Source organism: Bidens hawaiensis, unplaced genomic scaffold (genome assembly GCF_021521415.1).
Source record: "Bidens hawaiensis isolate Kalapana, Puna unplaced genomic scaffold, B.hawaiensis_p1.1 tig00009160_1, whole genome shotgun sequence".
Classification (NCBI taxonomy): domain Eukaryota; kingdom Viridiplantae; phylum Streptophyta; class Magnoliopsida; order Asterales; family Asteraceae; genus Bidens; species Bidens hawaiensis.
Genome location: NW_027491674.1, coordinates 595,498 through 620,404, shown reverse-complemented (window position 1 = coordinate 620,404; position 24,907 = coordinate 595,498). Strand labels below are relative to the sequence as shown.

General features: G+C 35.5%; 1 protein-coding gene across 1 annotated transcript; it reads right to left on the bottom strand.

The window, feature by feature from the left end:
• Positions 1 to 17,942: 17,942 nt before the first annotated feature.
• On the bottom strand, positions 17,943 to 18,824 carry LOC143531421 (uncharacterized). Its single transcript, XM_077026723.1, has 3 exons — positions 18,741 to 18,824; positions 18,162 to 18,668; positions 17,943 to 18,095 (listed from the first exon to the last, which is right to left on the bottom strand). Exons 1-3 carry the CDS (start codon positions 18,822 to 18,824, stop codon positions 18,051 to 18,053), a joined length of 636 nt encoding a protein of 211 aa, XP_076882838.1. The 3' UTR covers positions 17,943 to 18,050.
• Between the last annotated feature and the right edge of the window lie 6,083 nt (positions 18,825 to 24,907).

The window sequence follows — 24,907 nt, the reverse complement described above, 5'->3', positions numbered from 1 at the left end:
AAAGTCATATGATGATAAGCGGTGACGACCAATCAAGTTTAACATTGGTGACAATGTGATACTCAAGGTCTCGCCTTGGAAAGGAATCATTCGTTTCAGGAAGAGAGGAAAGTTGAGTCCGAGGTACATTGGACCGTTTAAGATTATGGATCGTGTGGGGGAAGTAGCTTACAAGCTGGATCTGCCGAAGAGTTAGAAGGAATTCATTCTACCTTCCATGTTTCTCATCTGAGAAAATGTCTGGCTGATGACACGTCGCACCTGCCATTGATGGACATTGAGGTTGATGAACAGCTGAACTACATTGAACAACCAATCGAGATAGTGGACAGCAAGGAAAAGCAACTCCGTCACAAGGTTATACCCTTAATGAAAGTGATATGGAAGCATCGTAAAGGATCAGACGCTACTTGGGAAGCAGAGGATGAGATGCCCAAGTTTTGCCCGAATTTGTTTATGAAATAGTTAAGTTTCGGGGACGAAACCTCTTTAAGGAGGGAAGACTTGTGACATCCCGTTTTCTTGTTTTAGTTAATGAAATAAATTATGAGATATTATGAGTCGGGCTTGTGTTGGGTTAAGTAATATGAGTAATGGACTTGGGTAATAAGGAAAGGAGGAAAAGGCCATGGGCTCAAGCCCATGTACCATAATATATAAACCATAATTTCCCATTAATTCATTCATTTCACATATTCCATATACCACCCAAAACGCACACTTAATCTCTCTCTAGTTTCTTTCTTTTCTCTAGCCGAACCAAGAAGGAAAACCGATGCCGACCCAAGGTAATGATAGTATGATGTTGTATGGATCCAAACCCGCTAGATTTAGTTCCTAAATGACGAGCTGACACCCTTAAACCATTAAAGTCATGAAATCTGGGTGGAATAGGGTATAAACCAACCAAAGATGAGCTTAGGGGTCACCCTAGCTCAGATCTGGATCGAACGGGACGAAAAACGGTGAAAAATGAGTGAGATCTCGTTTTTCCGGCGAAATCGCGGTTTTCTAGCGACGACGGCGCCGGAAAGGCGGCGCGGCGCAGCACCGGAAAATGGCGTACGAGGATAGGCATGTCAGAGAATGCATCTGTCATTCTCTGACCTAACCCTAATTCGTTAACGGAAGCTTAACGAACTAGCCTAATTCGTATGCTAATTAGTTAAAGAAAGAATGACGAACTAGCCTTAGTTCGTATCCAAATTCGTTCACGAAAAGATAAGGAATTAACCCCAATTCGTTATGACCATTCGTTTAAAGGAGATAACGAATTATAAGGTTCAATTCGTTACAGAGGGGTCATTCGCTATGCTGACCAGTACGTTATAAGGGTTCAGTTCGCTATGAAGTTCAATTCGTTAACCAGACCAATCGAATGAGGTCCAATTCGTTAAAAGGACCAGTTCGTCAGAAGGTCCAATTCGTTAGAAGAACCAGTTCGTTATGATAGTCAATTCGTTAAGAACTGAGTAACGAACTAGAAGTTTAACAAAATGACAGAACGGTCCCTGGACTTAGAAAAGAGTGAAATAATTACATAATAGCCCTTGGACTTTGATAATTTATGAAAGATACCTTTAAGGGTTAACGAGTAACCATTAACTAACCGGTAAAGGTTCAATGAAGTAAAACCAGCTTAGACACTTAAGATTTATTAAGTAAACAATGAGAATGGCTAGAGTAGTATTTAATATTGAATTTATTAAACAGTTAGTCGTGCACAGCATAAGAAAGAAATAGCCATAAACGGTGAATGTAATCGCGTTCATGTGAGTTTCTAGCCCCACTTCCTTGTTATGTTTTCGGGGTTGTGTGCATACTCGATGTGATAGTTAATACACTTACCCTAAGTGGTAAGTGTATGCCTTGTATGATTCATGTATGATGAATGCTTGACGGTGCGTGAGCGATCTTCGAATATTGCATGTACCGCCAGGTGGTAGTTAAAGATATGATTGATATATATATATATATATGATGTATGAATGATGTATGTATGTTATGTTGATAGTACATGAAAGATCTTCGGATATTGCACGTATTGTTAAGGAAAGTATGTAAAGAAAGGTATGGTATAGTTGCATGAAACATAGGGACCATACCCTAATAATATCTATGAGGATAGGGACCAGACCCTAATAATATCTGTGTGGATAGGGACCAGACCCTTATAATATCTGTGAGGGTAGGGACCAGACCCTAATAATATATGTGATGTTGGGGACTAGACCCTTATAATATCTGTTAGGTTATAGGGCGGAAGGCTCTTTAAGTAGTATGGATAGTTATGTATGTGAACTAATTGTATGTTGTATGATTAACTAGAACTCACTCAGCGTAGCTGACTTTTAGTATGCACGCAGGTTAGTTGGATGAGACAGCTGGCTTGAGCAGGGGCACATGGTAGAAGAATAAGAGTCTGGCATCTGAAGACTTATGATGTTTTGTAATTAATGTTTTGATTTTGAAAGACAAAATGAATGTTTTAAGACATGTTTTGAATTGCTATGTACTGTTTTATGAAAGTTTTAATATTCCGTGAATGTTTTAATTAACTCTGATAATAGAACTGTGTTTATGAGTAAATCCAACGTCCAGTGTATGGCACCGGTAACGAGGCCTTAAAAGGAACAAGCGAATGAGATCCGCAAGCAAAATGAAGCTGCTGAGGCATTCTTCAATTATCCGTCCGAGCGTTAAGATTAGAACTCCGAATCGATCTCATCGAACAAATCAAAACCGCTCAACTTCAAGCAATCAATGAAAACAAGATCTCCGAAGAAAAACGTAGCAGCACCACTGACTCGCTATTCAAGGGTGACGATGGTATACTTAGAATGGGAAACCGGATTTAGGTACCAATCGTTGGGGACTTGCGTGAAAAGATCATGAATGAGGCTCACAAATCCATGTAGATGATGCGCCCCGGTAGTGACAAAATGCACCAAAATCTTAAACCAAACTACTGGTCGAATGGGATGAAAAAGGACATCGCTTCGCATGTTGCGAAATGTCAAACCTGTTTGAAAGTCAAGGCTGAACATCAAAAGCCATCGGGATTGCTTTAGCAACCCTAACTTCCCATTTGGAAGTGGGGGTTAATAACAATGGATTTCATCACAAAACTTCCGTAGACGACTCGACAACATAATGCTACTTGGGTCATCGTGGATAGGTTAACAAAATCCGCTCATTTCATACCCATCAATGAATCTTACTCTATGGATACATTAGCGCGTATTTATGTGAACAACATCGTTGCTTTGCATGGAGTACCATTGTCTATAATATCTTATAGAGACAACCGATTTACGTCTCATTTCTGGAAATGTTTCCAACAAGCGCTAGGTTCAAAGTTAAACACCTTAGCACCGCCTATCATCCACAAACTGATGGGCAAAGCGAAAGGACAATTCAAAACATTGGAAGATATTCTCCGCGCTTGTGTGATAGACTTAGGTGGAAGTTGGGACGACCACTTACCCCTAATGGAATTCTCATATAACAATAGCTATCACACGAGTATTCAAGCTGCATCGTTCGAGGCGTTATATGACCGTAAATGTAGAATGCCCGTGTGCTGGTCTGAAACCGGAGATAATAAATTATCTGGACCCGAGATAGTCCAAGAAACCACCAACAAAATTTTCCAATCCGAGAATGACTTAAGACGGCACGTGATCGCCAAAAGAGTTACATCAATGTCCATCGTAAGCCGTTAGAATTTTATGTCGGTGACAAATTGTTATTAAAAGTCTCGCCATGGAAAGGCGTGGTTCGCTTTGGAAAGAAAGGAAAACTTAGTCCTCAATTCGTTGGACCTTTCGAGGTACTCGAACGAATTGGTATTGTTGCATACCGTTTTGGACTACCCGAGGAAATGCAAGGGATACACGACATATTCCATATCTCTAGTTTACGTAAATGTTTAACCGTGAATCTTTGTCGATGCCATTAAAAGATGTTGAAATAAATGAGAACTTAAAATTTGTTGTAAGACCAATTAAAATCGAAGATTCAAAAACATAGAAATTAAAGAGGCGAACTTTGAAAATCGTGAAAGTAAAGTGGGACTCACGAAGTGGCCCCGAATACACTTGGGAACTCGAATCTTTAATTAAAAAGAAATACCCCCACTTGTTCTAAAGAAGCAATCTTGAGGACGAGATTTATTTCAAGGTTGGGATGATGTAACATCGTGAAAGTTTCGGGTTTAAAATGCCAAGTTTAAAGGTTAATGAACCAAAAATGTCAAATTCTAAACCTTAGGGTTTAAAATGAAAATATGCCTTTTTGTCCCATAGCGATACGTGACGGGACAAGAGACGCGAAGGGCTTTGTCATAAATTCAAGAAGAGAGGTCAATGGCGATACGCGAACACAGAACCAACGTCATCATGTATCATGACGACGTGGTCTGACAGGCCAAGACACGTGTAGCCACGTGTCAAAAGGTGGCACTATATGTCACAACGTTGATATGATTGAAGTAGTCAAATAATTATTAACTAAAAATAAACTAATCTAGACACTAAGTAATACTCTAGACCCTTGAACTTAACTTAAACTACTAACCGGCAAGTGAACCGGTCGACTCTAGTACAGCTATGTAAGTCCGGATATCGAACCCACGAGACTCTTTAAATTACGAAACTAGCAAATTAGACTCAACTACAAGACACGACTATTTATTAATAATATTTGAGGGGGATTTATTTTACTAATTAATTAAAACTCTAAATACTAATTAACTAATAATTAAAACTTACTAATGATTACTTAACTATTAAACTAATAATAAACTAATTAAAACCTAACCCTAATTAATATAATAATAATAATAAAACATAATCATCACCTTAAACTCAATTAATTAATTAATAAACCTTTAACCCTAATTACTTTAAACTAATAAACAATTTAGAAAACTTTGATTAATTCAGATGATTAGATTAACTACCCAGGCCGGAATCCCCAAAGTTACGGTTATTAATTTAAATGGTAAAACGCAAGTTATGGAACCGGGATCATAAAATAGACCCTTGACAGAAACCCGAACAGGACCCTTGAAGTTCAAGAAGATGCCTATGGATTTCTAACAAGTTTTAAGACTCACCAGTTTTATATTAAACTTCCTTACGGTTATTTAATCGCATATGTCTAAGTATCTTTTATGACGAAAACCTACCTTACAGCGCGGAATTCAAAAGATAGCAAAGCAGACCCAATTAATTTAATAGACTAAGCTGACAATCAAACATAGACGGACTCCTTACGAAGAAGTAAATCTAGCAATCCTGACAAGCAAAGATCTATCAACAACCTATCACCTTATAGCTTTCTTGGCTGGCAGTTCACTTTTATCTATTTACTTAATTTTATTGTTTCTATGATTTTAATCGATATTAATCACAAACTAGTCAATAACACACAGTAAATGACCTAACAAAACCCTATCCTATGAAACAATCACCAAGGGCAATGTGAAACAATAAATTCTAGTAAACAAAACCAAGCAATCATACGCATTAATTAAATCAAACTCAACAGTTTACTTAGAACATAAAATCCATAACGAAATGAAATCCAAACAAAATCAAACCGAACTAAGGTTCATCACGACCTAGGTAGTTTATGAGGTTTAGCCTAGCATCATAAAGTCTAAATCAAACAAAACAAATAATAACGAAAACATGGTGAAAGTATAAGAAACGGGGAATCGAAGATGATAAAACCCGTAAACTCGAACGTGAACGTGTAGCTCTTCACCGGATGTTCTCTCGCCTTCAAAATCACCAACAAACTTGTAAAATAGCTCCAAGGCTCTCCAAATCGGCTGGTGGCTTTCAGGTTATGTCAGGTTTAAGTTAAAGGTGTTTAAATAGCGAAAACCATCAGCATTGCCTAGGCGCCGTGCTAAGGCTTTTTACCTTTCCCCTTCGCGCGGCGCGGCGTGCTTTTCCATGGGAGCCGGTCAGACCGGCCCGGTCTGACCGGTTCTCTGTTCTGACCCTTCCTGATGCGTTCCGGATCTCCGTTTCGGCTCGTTTTTCGCCCTTTTTAATCACGATCAAATCCCGGAACCTATGACACACAAAAACGTTATTAGTATACAAATCTCGACTAAAAACGAACAAATATATTAAAATATTAAATAAAATAAACAAGGGAAACATATATATTTAGCATTATATCAAATATCCCCACACTTATTCATTTTTCGTCCCTGAAAATGTTTGATACAGTTGGATCAGAATCGGAAAATTAAAGTCTAACAAACATATGGGTTAAATTTTAAAGCTCAGAAAAACGCAAAAACCGCGATCACCGATATTGTTGTCCACTTAAACCCATGCCTTAATCTTTACCGGGATAAATATGATCGGACAAATTTTTACTCAGTGGTTTACACAATTAAGACCCGCTTATTTTCATCTTTTACCGGACCAGACCACCCCAACTTGACTTAAACCTCAAAATTAGTAGATTTAAAACTTTTGTTGCTCTATTTTTTTCATGATTAGCTAAGACGATCAAGGGTATTGTTTATCCACCTAAGCTTAAGCATCAAAGTCTACCAAACAGCCATTAGATACGATTAAGGTTCAATTAATTAATAGCTAGTGTTTCCCACAACAAGGCATACCCCAGTTATCAAGCAATACCCTGAACCCATCACCGTATGTGAGCATGCAAAATTTCATCTGTAGGGCTTACATGTAGCGTGTCCCTTGTGGTCCGTTTCTTAATGGTAATGAGACGCGAGCCAAGAGACCCCACATGGCTAACAGCGTGGATGATCAAGTCTGTAGTGAATTTGTACTTTTGTACTCTTGTGATCATGTTTATAGACTTAAAAGGGTTTGCTCTTTTTTGGCTTAATTTTAAATATCCACATCCCCACTTAGGAATTGTGAATACCCAAATGAATAGATTGCATGCAGACCCATGGTCTCCGGACCTGAAGCATCCCAACAATACAAGATTTAAGGTTATAAAACCATACGCCAATGAGGTGTAAAACACTAAACTAGCAGTTTAAGATTTATATCACAGGCTACACGGCATACTCTAACGTTAAACCTACCCAAGCATCATATGATAACGTATTCAGATTTTAAAATTCATAATATTTCCACTTTTCATACCAATAATTGAGGCTTGAGTATGGTTGACCTTTCATTACTTATCTTCCACGGACAAAACGCTTTACCGACAAGAGATTTCTGTTTTAACCATTTTATCAAATTTTGCCCTTTCATTTTCAAGGCTGAGCCTACCGACACATCCCAAGTTAAGTGCGTTTTCTTTTTTTTATCTCATATTATTAGTAGTTTGAAAAACCAATTTCTGATAAATATTATCACCTCCCACTTTAACGCAAAAAAAAACTATATTCAAAGGACATTTTTAAAACATTTTTCAAATTTTTGTTTTTTTGTTTTTTTTTTTGATTTTATAAGTTAAATTTAAACTACGACTCAAATATCATATCCCCACACTTAAATTTTGCATTGTCCTCAATGCAAGGATAAGATGACTTAAAACAAAAATAAAATAAAATAAAGTCGGACTACAAAAAAAACTAAAAATTAAAAACTAAAACAAAATAAAAAGTTAACAAGCTAGATAAATGGAAAAGACTTAGCTGGTAATATGCGGATAGAACATGATGCCAAAGTCTTCTTCCATGAAGCCCTCCAACTACGAACGTGCTCAGCAAATGGTAACTCCTTCTCTCACACACGAACGTAAGCGGCAAAAATTCAACAAATAATATCTAGAAATATATCTTATCAAACTGATAGATATTATGCAATTAAAGTATGTAAACCCACAAATAAAACATGAATAATTAGTAGCAAATAATAATAAAACATAAAGTATACTGCTTGGCTGCTCCATCATCCCCACACTTGTCTTTTTCATTATATTCTTCCTTGGGATCGTTTCTCTAGCTCACTCAATCTTCAAACTAGCAAAACTTTAAAACGCAAAAAAAAAAAAAAAAAAGACGAACTACAAAAGCTAGGTTAGTGACTCGATTAAATATACAAACTCCGTGAAACCTCCCCACACTTGAACTTAATCAGGAGGTTTCTCCTTTATCTGGACCCTATCTAACCTGTTTAGTTCCACCCGGAATTTATCAAACATTAATATATCAATGATGGAACCGTAAAATATTAAATTAGAATTAAAAGTCAGTAACGGGTCAGACCACCTATATTTAAACTTACCTGGCAAGAGCCGAATGCGTTGTAAGTATCGAGAAGACTGGTCGTGTTTGAAATGCAAAGGTTTTTTCATTCCTGTAGACCATCTTCTAAAGTATACGCAACTTCGGTTTTCATGTAACCTATCATCCTCGGCCTTATCCCTTGGTTTTGATTCCTGATCAGCATTCAAAACACAGTCCACAGTCCGGTAATGGTGTTCTTCCTCTAATACAACATCCTCATCTACAATGTCCTCCACAAGTAGGGACTCGAAAAACGCAACATCCTCATTAACGTCCAATGTGTCTCCCCCGTCTTAATCCGACAATCCATCCAACTCCAGATTCAAGAATTCATCTTCCTCATTAAGCTCATTATCAACCTTAACCATATCCTCAACACCAAACATTAGCTCGAGTGACTCTCCCAATTCTATCTCTTCCTCAAACACAGGTTTCACCATAATTGATCTCAGATATGCAGCCCACTCCTCCTTGTCACAATCATCATCGGAGTCACTACAAAACTCAGTACAATTAGTAACACATACCTGTGAAACCAGAGGTGGGACTTCATCAACCACTCGTGTCTCCGTATCTGGGATGATCTCCTCTTCTTCATCTACATATTCCATAATTGGCTCTCTCCCCTCTTCTGGAAATTTCGGGAACAACTCGCCCAACCGATTCATGTATCCCAAATAGTTGTCTTTCGCATCATACTTATAACCAGGTGTCGGTTGCTCCTCCAGCTGCACACTCTCCTCTTCGTTTATCTCATCATCAGAGTCACTTCAAAAATCGATAATAGCATGTGAAACCGGAGGTGGGACTTCAACATCCATTTTTTTCTCCGTTACTTGAATGATCTCCTCATCTGAGTGCTCAACATATTCCAAGGATCTCAACCTCTCCATTTCATCTTCTTCATCCAGTCTCCTAGAAATTTCTTCTACTTGACGTTGGAGATCTGTAATAATATCCTGGTGATTTTTGAAGATGGTATCATGCTTAACGAACATCTTTTGGGTATCTGTAGCCATGTATTGGACCACCATCTTTTCTATCCTACCCATAGCAGCTACATCCTCATCAGAAAGACTTTTAGAAAATTGATCATAACACTGCTCCTGGTTTTGCTGAGGTTGCTGATACGAATTATCAAAATAATACGAAAAAGGTCCCTGTGAAAAATTTTGCACCAGCTGCACAGAAGGGTTAGTACGATTATATGGACATGCATGAGTCATATGACAACCAGCGCATTTGTAACAAATAAAGGGAGAACCCTTGTATGGACAATCATAGTGAAAATGAGGATCACCACACGTATCACAATTAAGATTACTATTGTATGGACATTTAATGGTAGAGTGAGGTCCATTACAAATTTCACACATAATTACAAGAATCTAAACAAGCAAAAGACACGGACAACTAGACACCTACGACTCAAAGAAAAAATAAATAAATAAATAAATAAACACGTAATTATCTAATTAACTAAAACCCAAAAAACTCAAAATCAAAAAAAAAATAGCACGTATATAGCAAGTAAGTCCAATCAAAGCTAGCAACGCAATCGCCAAAAGTCCCCGGCAACGGCGCCAAAAACTTGATGTGCTTGAAGTAGTCAAATAATTATTAACTAAAAATAAACTAATCTAGACACTAAGTAATACTCTAGACCCTTAAACTTAACTTAAACTACTAACCGGCAAGTGAATCGGTCGACTCTAGTACAGCTAAGTAAGTCCGGATATCGAACCCACGAGACTCTTTAAATTACGAAACTAGCAAATTAGACTCAACTACAAGACACGACTATTTATTAATAATATTTGAGGGGGATTTATTTTACTAATTAATTAAAACTCTAAATACTAATTAACTAATAATTAAAACTTACTAATGATTAACTAATGAATACTTAACTATTAAACTAATAATAAACTAACTAAAACCTAACCCTAATTAATATAATAATAATAAAACATAATCATCACCTTAAACTCAATTAATTAATTAATAAACCTTTAACCCTAATTACTTTAAACTAATAAACAATTTAGAAAACTTTGATTAATTCAGATGATTAGATTAACTACCCAGACCGGAATCCCCAAAGTTACGGTTATTAATTTAAATGGTAAAATGCAAGTTATGGAACCGGGATCATAAAATAGACCCTTGACAGAAACCCGAACAGGACCCTTGAAGTTCAAGAAGATGCCTATGGATTTCTAACAAGTTTTAAGACTCACCAGTTTATATTAAACTTCCTTACGGTTATTTAATCGCTTATGTCTAAGTATCTTTTATGACGAAAACCTACCTTACAGCGCGAAATTCAAAAGATAGCAAAGCAGACCCAATTAATTTAATAGACTAAGCTGACAATCAAACATAGACGGACTCCTTACGAAGAACTAAATCTAGCAATCCTGACAAGCAAAGATCTATCAACAACCTATCACCTTATAGCTTTCTTGGTTGGCAGTTCACTTTTATCTATTTACTTGATTTTATTGTTTCTATGATTTTAATCGATATTAATCACAAACTAGTCAATAACACACAGTAAATGACCTAACAAAACCCTATCCTATGAAACAATCACCAAGGGCAATGTGAAACAATAAATTCAAGTAAACAAAACCAAGCAATCATACGCATTAATTAAATCAAACTCAACAGTTTACTTGGAACATAAAATCCATAACGAAACAAAATCCAAACAAAATCAAACCGAACTAAGGTTCATCACGACCTAGGCAGTTTATGAGGTTTAGCCTAGCATCATAAAGTCTAAATCAAACAAAACAAATAATAACGAAAACATGGTGAAAGTATAAGAAACGGGGAATCGAAGATGATAAAACCCGTAAACTCGAACCGAACGTGTAGCTTTTCACCGGATATTCTGTCGCCTTCAAAATCACCAACAAACGCGTAAAATAGCTCAAAGACTCTCCAAATCGGCTGGTTGCTTTCAGGTTATGTCAGGTTTAAGTTAAAGGTGTTTAAATAGTGAAAACCAGGCCCGGCAATAAACAAAAACGAGTTAAAAACCCATCAGCATTGTCTAGGCGCCGCGCTAAGGGCGTTTTGTCTTTCCCCTTCACGCGGCGCGACGTGCTTTTCCATGGGAGCCGGTCATACCAGCCCGGTCTGACCGGTTCTCTGTTCTGACCCTTCCTGATGCGTTCCGGATCTCCGTTTCGGCTCGTTTCGGCTCGTTTCGGCTCGTTTTTCGCCCTTTTTAATCACGATCAAATCCCAGAACCTACGACACACAAAAACGTTAGTAGTATACAAATCTCGACTAAAAACGAACAAAACTATTAAAATATTAAATAAAATAAACAAGGGAAACATATATATTTAGCATTATATCAAACGTGTCATTGCGTGGCACCGCGTCCGCCAAGTGGCAGACCTAGTTGTGACTGATGATGGCTACGTCGCGATACGCGACGAGCTAAAGGCCATCGCGTATCGCGATGAGGCTTCTGATTTTGCCTATAAATAGCTGCCATGGGTACTTAATTTCTCACAACCCAAAATCACAGCTTCTCTCTCTCTAAAACACCCACTCTCTCTCTCTCTATAGAAACTACCTCGAAGTTCGTGCCAAGCCTTCCTCGTAAACCGTGCCAAAATACCAACGTTTCCTCGATTTCCGTGCCACACACCGACGACGTTCCAATAAAGAAAGAGGTATTACCATCCGGACGTCCCGACGATCCGCCTCGTAAAGCGCGCCGACGTGGGAAGAAGTGTTGGTGTATCTTTTTGCGTGCAAGAAAAAGTGTTGATTAAGAAGATAAAGAAAAAGGGTAAGACGTCGAACCGCTGCTCGATTGTCTAAGACAAATATATGCCAAGAAAGGTAGGCATAATGCCCGAATAAAATAATAAAATATTGAAAGTCTTAAGGCCCTGAGTCGAGGATATACTCGATACCTCGATAAATAAAAGAAAATATAACAAAGAAAAGAAACGAAAGAATATGAATATATATATATATATATATATGATTAATATATAATTCTTTGTTATTGAATATTATTTAAGTAATTATGAATATTCTTAAATAATAAAGAAAAGAAAAGAATACGTTTCTTAAAGAAGAAGAAGAAACATAAGGTTGTAAAGAAAATAAGATTTAACTAAATGTTATCTTATAAGTTAAAAGAAAGACTTTTAATTTATTAAAGAAAAGAAAGAAAGAATACTTCTAAACTGAGGATTTAAAGTAAAAAAAATATGAGCGAGGTAAAGATTATAAAAAGACTAATGGTCTTAAGCCGGATTGTATATCCGACTAACAAAAATCTATACTCGTACTATAGGTGCGATCAAAGGTGAATACGCCCCAAGCTTTACAAAGTTGTTTAAAACGAGTCAAACGAATTAAATGAAAAGGTTTACATGGGACTACGTGTCTCTAAAACGTTATAAACAAAAGTAAAAGCGCTAGCCCTCAGGCTGTCGTGTTCGTTTGTCTGGATCCTTACATATGTGGTAAACGCGGTGGGCACACGACGCTTTCCACGAGGAGAGCATGACCATGTGTATACGTATGGTACCCAACTAGTGTCGAACGCTGCGTTGTTTGATGGGGTATTTAGTGTAGAGACTTAAGTTTATAATTGTGTTGTTTTAAAGCTGGACTATTCCTAAGCCACGTTAAGCCAGGCATAACTATGTCTCGACGGGTAATCAGGTAAAAGAAAATATTTTTGCGTCAGCATATTCACCAGCATGTGTTGCTGACGTATTTTCTAAACATTTTGCAGAAAATCAAGAATACAGCTTGGGATGACGAAGTGCTCAAGATATCCGATGGCTCGGTTCTTTTTGTTAAAACTTTAAAATGGTGGTTTTAAAAATAACAAGTAATCTTACTTAAAACACTGAATGGGAACTTTTTATCTCGTCTTTTTGTTAATGCAAATATTATATTTTAAATCCACATGTTTTAAAGACTTCCGCTTTTAATATGTAACTCTGATTTATTTACAAATGTGGTACCAACATAAGCGTCGTATGTCTAGGCCGTGGTCTGGGTTGTGACAAGTGTGATTTCATTTCTCTATAAAAAAGGGTGATGAGAACATTTAGAACACAAAACCTCTACACTAACTACTTACATTATTGTACTTAGGGATTTTTATTATGCAGTTCTCAGGTTGTACTCCAAGTGTACTTATTAATAAATTGAGGAAGAGGATTGTTTTCCTTGTCGAATTTTTTTTGAAGATCCTCATCGGGATCCTAGGTTTTTCCTCGCTGCATCTTTGTGTCCACTTTACTTTTACCGCATCTACTCACTTGATTATAGAGGAGCACACTACCTCACTTAACGAATTTGTTCAATTATTGCTTCGGTAATTTTTTACCAACGTACACATCATATAATTGGGCGTACGATAATTTTTAGTCTAATTTGTTCATGTGCTAGGTACGCTAAATCAATGTACCATCATTTCTTATAAGTTTGGATCAAATTTCTCAAACTTTTATGTTTTTTAATGTTTTTGGATTCTTCATATATATCAGACGAAAATCACATTCTTATTTTTCTGTATTTTATAATATTTTATCCCGTTAAAAACACAAATAATGAGAGAATAAATGAAAATTGTACAAAGAAATTAAAGTGATCAACCGAGTGATTGAATTACCGAAAATAGCTTAAGGCCATTTTAACCAAGCATATATATAAAACGTGTTTTATCAAATGCTTTGGTAAAAAGATCAGCCTTTTGAAAATTCCGTGTGAATTTTCACCAAAGACATTAATTTCTTTTCAAAACAATCACGGATAAAGTGATATCAGATTTCATTGTGTTTCGTTTTTAAATGATGTACGGAATTCTTCGTTATACAAATAGCAGCAGAGATATTAACATAAAGAGGAGTAGTATGAAACTTCAAATCGTAATCCCGCAAGTAATGCTGGATCCGTAAAACTTGTGAACAACAACTCGAGGATGCCACGTATTCGGCTTCAGCGGTTGAAGTAGAGACCTTCGTCTGCTTCTTACACTGCCCGAAAACAAACCGGTTTCCTAAAAATTCACAACCCGCTCGTTGTCGACTTAAAGTTGATCTTACAACCTCCATAGCCTGAATCTATATAAGCTGTAAGATCGAAATTATCATCCTTGGGGTACCGTAGCTCGTTGTCAGGATTCCCCCTGATAATCAAATATACGCTTAACAGCCGCAAACAAACAACAAACATTATATCAGGACACGAAGCAGTAAGATACATTAACGAACCGATTGTAGCACGATATAGGGTTGGATCAACGGTATCCTTCAATTTATCCAGTGATAAATTATGACCCACAGGAAGAGGAGTAGAGGGCACTTTTCCCACAGTTATCTTGAATTGGCTCAAGACGTTGTTCACATACTTTTTATGGTAATATTAAAATTCCTATATCAGAGTGACGAACCTTGAACCCTAAGAAGAAACTCATCTCTCCAATTGAGCTCATCTCGAACTTCGTTTTCATCATCTTCCCAAATTCTTAACATAAATCATCTTTTGTCGAGCCAAAAATGATATCGTCAACATAAATCTGAACCAGGAGAAGATCATCTTCACATCCTTGTTGAAGAGCGTACAATCCACAATCCCTTGTGAAAACCCACTATACCAAGCTCTCAGGGCTTGGTGAAGACTATAGAGAGCTTTGTTTAAACGGTAAACACACTCGAGATAAGCATGATTATCAAAACCAGGAGGTTGTTTCATATAGACTTCTTCATGAATAATCTCGTTCAAAAACGCACTTTTCATGTCCAGATATACTTTAAAGTTCTTGTAAGAAGCATAGGCAAGAAAAATACGTATGGCTTCGAGTCTTGCTGTAACACCCTTGGCAAACACAACATCGTCCCACTCTTAGGCAAATCCCACATCGGTCGTAGACAAGAGAGATCCTTGGTTCATAAGTAAATGTCCTGCCTCTTCTATCACTAACGCATTTTGGGCTTAGTTGGCTGTGGAGCACATGAAAAGTCAATGGTTAAGTGTGCTTAGGTGGAAGTAGTACTAGGATGGGTGACCTCCTGGGAAGTCTCCATCTGGGCAACCAAAAACAAATCCGTGAGCTCTTCGTGGGCAGAGCGGACAATATTGGTGGTGCGAGGGGCCGAATGTTACACTTGCAACCAGAGCATATACTTTGTTGTAGCATTCTCATGGATAACTATAATAAATAAGATCATATATTAGAAATTATGAGGAAAAATTAAACTATAATGAATATAGGCTTGATACCAAGGGTCAAGTTGTTCTACAGAGGGGAATAAAAATGAGAATGATGAGAATGATTTTTAGCCACATATAAAAACTCCTCAAAAAAATATTTAAATTAATAAAAAATTTATAACTAAAAATTTAATAAAAAATGAAAAACGTAAAAACAAATAATTATTTCAACCGTCTTTCTCGTTCTAAAAAAAAGACACAGTGTTAAAAAGGTCATTGTGTGTTTTTGTTTATCATTGTGTTTTGTGTTTTTTCGTCATTGATTGTGTATTTTCCTTGACATTGTGTCTTTTGTTCTTTAAATTGTGTTATAATACTCAACATTGTGCTATATTTTGTTCGGCATTGTGTTATATTTTGCGATCTTTTGTGTCTTGTTTTTAGTTATAATTGTGTTTTTTGTTCATTTTCGTCATTGAGTCTTTGATCTCGGCATTGTGTCTTTTCGTCATTATTTATTTTTTTATTTTTGTTGAACGAGAATCATGGAGTAAACATTTTAATTTTTTAATTTTTTTTGAGAAATCTGCATTTTGTCTCCCTGGTTTATATTCACGTTCGATGGGTTTACCCCTGAAAAAGATTTTGCGAAGTTTGGGCCCCTATGTTTCTCCGGCGGGTTCCCCTGACTCTTACCGTCAGTTGACCCGTCGTTGACCCGTTAAAAAAAAGGAAATTACTATGTTACCCCTGATTCCTTTATACCTAATCGATCTACCCTCTTTCCCTTTATGTTACCATCTCCGTCGATTCTCTCAACCCTTTAATATTTCATTATCCGGTGACCGATTGACGGATGTCTCAATCCAAGTCAAGTCAATTCTCCTCGGGTTCACCTTCCAAGCCTTGCCGTGCAGTTGAGCTTTGTGTCAGATGTTCATGTGGTGCCGCGACATGTTACCGGATATCCAGGACCGATGCAAACCCGGGGCGTCGATTCTTGTGCTGTGTAAGTTTTAATTACTCACGAATTAGGGTTCTACTCTGTTAATCGATGATGATTTGGTCTGTCGTGTTGCTTAGGTCAATTTTAGGGGTAATTGTTCTAATCTGTGAATCGAATTAGGGTTGTTTGTTTGTTGATATATTTAGTCCTTACAGAAGGGGAGTTGTGGATGGCTAAAATGGGCTGATGATCCCATATGCCCTAGTTGTGAAAAGGTAATTCAAGCAATGGTGAAGATGATGAACAAGAAAGATGATTTTGCAAGAATGGAAACCAAAGAAGTAACAAGCTTGAAGATGTTGCTAGGAATTAGTTGGTTTTTGTTCTTCGTTTATGTGTGTTTTTATTGATTAGCTTTTAACATTGTCTTTGTAGTATGGGATAATGTAATCTTTGTTGTTGTTATTTTAGTTTATGTTAAATTTTAGAGCTTCTTGTTTCATCTATTTACTTTAAATTTGTGTTCCACATTATCAGTCATGTTGCAGCCATGATGAAACTGAGAATGTTGAGTTAGGGAAGGATGATGAGAATGTTGAGTTAGGGAAGGATGATGAGAATGTTCAGTTCGACCAAGACAAAAGTCAAATGGAAGACAAGGAATATCAATTGGGTGAAGATGAGTTGATGGCTTATTTAGTGCAAGAAAATGACTTATTTAGAACAAGTGAAGAACATGAAATGGATCATGTTGATGATTATGACCCTGAGGTTGTGAAAGCAACTTTCAAGTACACCAGTGAGCCGGAAGAAGATTACTATCATGATCCATATGAAGACGATCCAGTGTGGGACTCTGACTGGTCAAATGATGATTGTCATTGGAAGTAACATTGTAGTTTGTTTCTAGTATTGTTTGCATTTGAATTGTACTTTAATTTGACATGATTAAATCTATTGTAATGTTTGCATGATTTGCCTACATGCTACTAGTTTTAAAAGCATTAAACAAATACTGTCAAAATAGCATACAAACCATCATGTCCCAAATCAAACACACATGCTACAAGTCTTAAATTGTTTCAAACACGAACCATGATAACACACACATGGTACCAGCAAGTTCAAACAAAATTCTTAAATAGGATCAAACACACACCATCAATCTAACTCAAACACAACTTTATGGTTGACATCATTATGGTTGAATTGGTGCCTTACAAGTTCTGATGTTGTGTCCGTAACCTCCACATCTTCCACAACTTTTTTCATGCCCCAACCTGGTAAATCTTCCTCCTACAGAAAACACTTCCTAAACCTCTTCAATCTTCCTCTTCCTCTTCTTGCTAGCTGCCAATTTCTTCTTCTCACCTAGTGTCTCCTTCTTGCACTTCTTCGGTCTGCCAATCTGAGTATGATGTTTAGGTGGAGTTAATATTGTTGGGCATTTTGAGGGTGCCCACATATCAGGGCCTGGTATGGGCCTGATTTGGTGATTATACACCTTCTTCTAAGTGTCTAACCAGTAACCTTCATCAACCCACTTCTCCAATGGACCGACATACATGTTGTTTTCTATCATGTTATATAGGGCTGCCACAACATGTTTGCATGGCATACCTGTCAAGTCCCATCTCCTGCATGTGCAAGTTCTATCCCCCCACATTCACCACACATTGGCTTCTCAGACTTTTAACCTATGAACATATTTGCATATTAACAAAAGATTGATTGTAATATCATAGTCATGCAAATATTCATACCTGGTAAGTCACTTCATCAACCATCATAACCGTCAATTTGCTTGCTTCTGTTTGGATTTCATCCCATGCTTTTGTTGCTTGCGGTGTTAATGGGCCCCTTGCAGTGGCTTGCATCTTCTTCACATTCACAATCCTCATGGTCAAATACTCTCTAATATACTTCAAGCATGTAATGATCGGCTTGTCTCTTGCTCCAACAAGTTGCTTGTTGAAAGATTCACAAAGATTGTTCAGAAACATATCACTTTTTGCCCTTCCTGAAAAATGTGATCTTGACCATCTTGCTGCTGGGATCTCACTAAGCCAGAGAAACATATCAAGATTTGTTTTCTTAATCTCCTCCATTGCCATGTTGAAGTAGGGGACAGAAGTGGCTGATGCTGCCCTATAAAACAAGCCTTTATACAAATCTCCCCTCCAGGTTTGCCTCAAGTTCTCATGGATGTGTCTACAACAAAACCGATGCTCTGCCCTAGGGAAAACACTCTCAACTGCTTGAATAAGTCCCTACAACAGTCAAATCACCCTAATTAGTGTACATGAGTTAGCCTATTACAAATATATCCTACGTGTACATACCTTTTGTCGGTCACTTATGAAAGTAAAATTGGCATCATGAGGCAAGTCAAGATCATCTCCAAGGAGATCTAAGAACCATTTCATGAGTCTGTGCATTCGGCTTCCACTATTGCAAAGGCAACATTCATTCATATCATAATTATAGCTATCACAATAATCATTATAGCATACACTTACCATTTAAGGTAAGTGTATTAACATTCACATTGAGTATGCACACAGCCATGAATGGGGCTAGAAACTCACTTGTCTCCTGTTTCTTTCTGAGTTAATAGTGATTCCTTTCTTTAACTGAGCTCGGCTAACTGTATATCAATTTTATGTATTAATTAACTAACCCTAAACACATTATTTAAGTATCACCAGGAACTATTAAGTCTGGTTTATTCTAAATAGATTCTTAGTTCTATTCGAAGGGCACTTGTATTCGAATAGACTTGTATTATAGACTTGTATTCGAACAGACTTGTATGAATTAGAACTTGTATTCGAATTAGAACTTGTATTCGAATTTGAACTTGTATTCGAACCGACGTGTATTCGAATTAGAACTTGTATTCGAATTAGAATTTGTATTCGAATTAGAACTTGTATTCGAGTTAAAACTTGTATTCGAACAGACTTGTATTCGAATTAGAACTTGTATTTGAATTTGAACTTGTATTCGAATTATAACTTGTATTCGAATTAAAACTTGTATTCAAATGGAACTTGTATTCAAATGGAGTATTCGAATGCCAATTCTCATTCGAATACACCCACTGTAGGTTATTAATGCCTTTATTATCATTTTCACCATGTATTTTAACATCCAATCTCCTATTATAGTATCATATCACCCTTTAAACGTTTCCATTCTTCATTTGCCTAAGATCTAGTCCGGTTATCCAAAAAGCTTGAACCTTTATTGGTTCCAAACCCGTTTAAGCTAGATCTAGGGTTTTTTGCATGAACCGTATATACAAACAAGTTCGCTAAGTCCATTTTTAACATCAAGTTTATAGTTTTACGGTATAATAATACCCAATTTGCCTTAGGGTTAAGTCTTAGGGCAAACCGTTCTTAAAAACATAATCTTTATATGAAAAGAAAGTACCTTTTTATGTTCTTAGGCCACGGTTAGCTTCGATAAGCCACTGTGGACTCGTATCTTGCTTTTATAGCCAAGATCTATTGCGAGCTAGGCTCGGTTCTTGGTCTTGAACCTTGGCCACTAGAGAGTGTTTGTGTGTGTTTTTGAGTGTTTAAGGAGGCTAGAAGATAAGAATGAGGGTTTTAGGGTTTTAGAGAGGTTTAAGCAGTATTTATACTCTCTTAAGCCCATGGACCTAAGACCTATCACCACCCCTTATTGCATATTTCATTAACCAAGTCCATACTCTTTTATTTTATTTAACTTAATTAAATATTTAACACGCCTTTAAACAAACACAATTCTTTTATTATTATTATTATCAAAAGTAGGATGCTACATCGTGTTTTAAAAATAATTGTTGTCGATCTTATGAAATTGAGGTTTAACTATTTGCTTGTTAGTTGATTTTTTTGTTGGATTTAACGAAAACTGGGGTTTGTATTCTTAACTATAATATGGAATTTAGTAATTTTGAAATGATTCTTTAATTTTAGGGGATTTGTATTTTCTATAATTTGGGCAACTTGAGTAATTTGTGTATTTTGTGTTGTGTAATTAATGTACCTTGTGTATGATATATATGTAATCGGTAATTTATGTAATTTTGTGTATTTTGTGGTTAGGTAAGTAATGTAATTTGAGTAATTTGTGTATATGAAATTTGAGTAATTTGTATAATTGGCATAATTTCTGTAATTTGTGTAGATTTTGTAAGTTAAGTAATTTATTTAATTGATATAGATGTAATTTTGGTAGATTATGTAGTTGGGATAATTTCTGTAATTTGTGTATATTATAATTTGTATAATTTGAATAATTTTATATAATGTATCGCCACACATTCAATTAAATCTTTGGTTTTAAGTGATAGATGTTGGTTTGTCATTTGGTTTCTAGTGACTTTAAGTAAATAATGTGACATGAAAACAAAAAAAATGTTATTTTTTTAGCTGGGAGTAAAATCCATCAAATCCATAAACACATATGCCTATATAGTAAGAACAAGCAGGTAGTTTCTAAAAAAGAAACAACTAAACTTATAAAACGTATATACAACATGATCAAATTAAAAAAAAAACATTTTTATTGTTTCTGTTAAAAATAAATATTCATATTTAATATAGTGTGACGATCCTATAACAACTTTTCAAAATTATGAACTATAATAATCATTTTAGACCATAAAAATAGTATTAAACAAAATTATAAAACAAAATATTTTTTTAATGTACAAAGAAAAAACAAGACGTTTATCTAGCATCGCGGTTTCATAAAAAAATCTCGGTTTTGCTAAATTATATATATATATATATACATATATATATGTATATTATCATTTAATCTCTAGTTACATAATATACACGTGTACATTATCATGTATCTTAAGTGTGCATATACGTATAAAAAATAACATGTATCTTAAATACATATAAACGAAACCTTTAAAAGTTTCCTGGTTGCTCATCACTTCTCTCAAGTCACTAGATTGTTTTATTTGTAAATGGATGATTCTCGTGCATTGACCCGAATTCATGAGTATGGATCTCACCAAACACAGATAATCTTTAAACGGGTTATAACATCTAATTAAATAAAAAATTAATCTTACCAAATATTTGATATAAAAATCCTATAAAATAGGAATAAAATAAATGTTAATATCCGTTTTTTTAATATACTATTTTTAATTAAGAAACAATTTGTGGTAAAAAATAAATAAGCGGGTGACGGGTTTCACCAAACCTAGATAGCTTTTAAACATGTTATAACATCTCATTTATTTGTGAAACTTTTTTATCATCAAACCCTAAATATGTTATTAACTTTCTTGCAATAAATAAAATTAAAATCCAAAAACTATATAAATATTAGAAACAAGAAATTAAAACAACCCATGTAATATGGAGGATAAAACCTAGTATATACATATATGTATACTTGTTTATAAGTATTATATAAATATATATATATAGCAACATTATCATAAGAAGTATATATATATGTGTGTGTGTGTGTGTCATCTAGCAAAATCGAGGATTTTTTTATGAAACGAGAGTGCTACTTTTTTTATTATTGCATTTGATTTGGTTTTATTATTTTTATAAGGGTTTTTTATGGTTCTAAATGGTTCACAAAGTTCTCAATTTACAAATGGTTCTCACACGATCACGATATATATAGGATTGGGATCATGTGAGAACCATTTGAAAATTGAGAAGTTTGAGAACCATTTTGGATCACAGAAACTCTTCAAGAAAAAATAAAAAAACTAATAAAAGAAATTATATAACCAAAACAAATGCGATAAAAAAAAGTAGAAAAAAAAAACAAAATGTTTATCAAGAACCCTCGTTTCATATAAAAAATCCTCGGTTTTGCTAAATTATATACACAAACGTGTATATATATATATATATATATATGTGTGTGTGTGTGTGTGTGTGTGTAATAATTATAAACACGTATACATATATGTATATAATAGGTTTTATCCTCAGTATTACAAGGGTTGTTTTCATTTTTTGTTTCTAATATTTATATATTTTATTGGATTTTAATCTTATTTCTTGTTATAATGTAAGGCCCTGTTCCCGGTGCCCTACATGGACGTTGGATTTACTTATAAATAGAGTTCTAAATATCAGAGTTAATTAATATTCTTCGCGGTATAATAACTTCAACCATATATATTACATAACATTTAAAATTTTGTCTTATCATCTTTCAAACTTGTCTTTCAAAATAAAACATAGTTAAATAAACACCATAACGTTTTTCTTGAGACGCCAATATCTTCCTACTAATGCCATGTGTCCATATCAAGCGAGCTGCCTCAACCTATTCACATGTGTGCATACTATTAGTCAGCTACGCTGAGTGAGTTCTAGTTAATCAGGAAACATACAATACATTCACTTACTTAAATATATATATATACACGTATCTGAAGATACATATTCAAATACTTTACTTGTTACCTTCCTTTCATATATTCATACATACATTTTTACATACATTCCCTCACATCATCACACTTTCATACTATCTATTTTGTCTCAGAATTATTAGGGTTTGGTCCCTTCTGTCTAAGATATTATTAGGGTCTGGTCTCTTCTGTCTCAGATATTGTTAGGGTCTGGTCCCTTATATCTCAGATATTATTAGGGTCTGGTCTCTTCTGTCTCAGATATTATTAGGGCATGGCTCCTTCTTTCTATACAATCTTACATACTTTTCTATACATACACATTCCATACATACTTTTCTTTACATACTCATTCCATACATACTACACATTACCTTTCTTTGCAATACGTGCAATATCCTAAGATCGTTTACGTACCGACAAACAATCATTCATAACATCAATAAATATAACTATCACATCTATCATTATGGCATACACCTACCACTTAAGGTAAGTGTATTAACATTCACCTTGAGTATGCACACAACCCCGAAAACATAACAAGGAATGGGGCTAGAAACTCATCCGGATCCTGTTTCTTTCTGAGTTTACAGTAATGCCCCTCTTTAGCTATGCACGGCTAACTATATAATAATACAAGTATCAATTATCAAATTCTAACGACATCATACTTCTAAGTTATTGTAACCCCTAACTACGGGGGTCTGGGGGCAGCACTCCTGGAAGCGGGGTCTAGGGGAGGCAGCCCCTAGCAGGGTCCAAGGGGCAGAGCCCCTGGCTGTTAACTGCCCTTTACTAAAAAGTTCATCAGAAATTTCTAAGTCTAGACTATTCTAATTGAATCCTTAGTCTATTCGAATGGACTTCTATTCGAATGGTCAGATTATATTCGAATGGACTTCTATTTGAATGGTTCCTTTCTAATCGAATGGTCATTCGATTCGAACACTTCTCCACATTCAGTGCGATTACTTGCTAAACCAGAGGTTTCCTTTATAACTTGGTTCATGTGCTTTCCATCCTTTCCACTTTCTATTCGAATACTTCTCATTCGAACACTTTTCACTCCAAAACCTTCCATTCGAATACACTTCTATTCGAATGCTTCCACTGTAGCTTTTTTAATATCATTTTTACCACATATATGGACATCCATTCACATATTTTGGTATTATATCACCTTTTTAAACGTTTTCCTTTCTGTCCTAGACCAAGATCTAGCTTAATTATCAATAAAGTTTAAATCTTTGTTGATTTCAAACCCGTTTAAGCTAGATCTAGGGATTTTACATGAACCGTGCATACTAACGATTTCATTAAGTCCACTTTTAACATCAAGTTTACATTTTTATGGTATAACAATACCCGATTTTCCTTAGTACCAAGTCTTAAGGCAAACCGTTCTTAAAAACAAAACCTTTGCACATAAAACACGTACCTTTAACGTCTTTTAGGCTACGGTTAGCTTCAATGTACACCTATGGACTTATTCTTGCTTGCTAAGCTAAAGAACTATTAATATCTAAGCTTGGTTCTTGGACCTTGAATCTTAACCGTAACGTTGAGAGTGTTTGTGTGTGTTTTGAGTGTGTAAGGAGGCTTATGGAGTGATTTTAGGGTTTTAGGGAGGTTTAAGGAGTATTTATACTCTATTAAGCCCATGGACCAAAGGCCAATCTTCATCCCTTATTCCATCTTTCATTAGTCAAGTCCACACTCTATTATTTTACTTAACTTAATTAAATATTAACACAGTTTTAAACAAACACATTTCCTTTTATTTATCATCAAAAGTAGGATGTTACAAAGAAAGTTAGTAACATATTTAGGGGTTGATGATGAAAAGGTTTCACAAATAAATGAGATGTTATAATCCATTTTAAAACTATATGGATTTGGTAAAATTTTGGAAGCCATCTTTGAAGAAGAAATAAGCATATAGTTAAAATCATACTAAAGGTATTGTTTGTTGTAACTAGAATTCATGTGTTATTGTATATTATTTAGTTTTATTAACACTGTGTTATTTGCGGTTTTGCATTATTTTTTGATACATCCACATAAAGGACTGATGGATCTAGTGATCAGGCTGAGGCTGCAAAT

Excerpts from the sequence above, each read along its gene's own strand:
- LOC143531421 (XM_077026723.1), bottom strand. The coding sequence starts at position 18,824 with ATGAAATGGTTCTTAGATCTCCTTGGAGATGATCTTGACTTGCCTCAT. Across the intron at positions 18,669-18,740 it reads TCATAAGTGACCGACAAAAG|GGACTTATTCAAGCAGTTGA; the intron begins GTATGTACACGT and ends TGACTGTTGTAG. Across the intron at positions 18,096-18,161 it reads TTGATGAAGTGACTTACCAG|GTTAAAAGTCTGAGAAGCCA; the intron begins GTATGAATATTT and ends ATATGTTCATAG.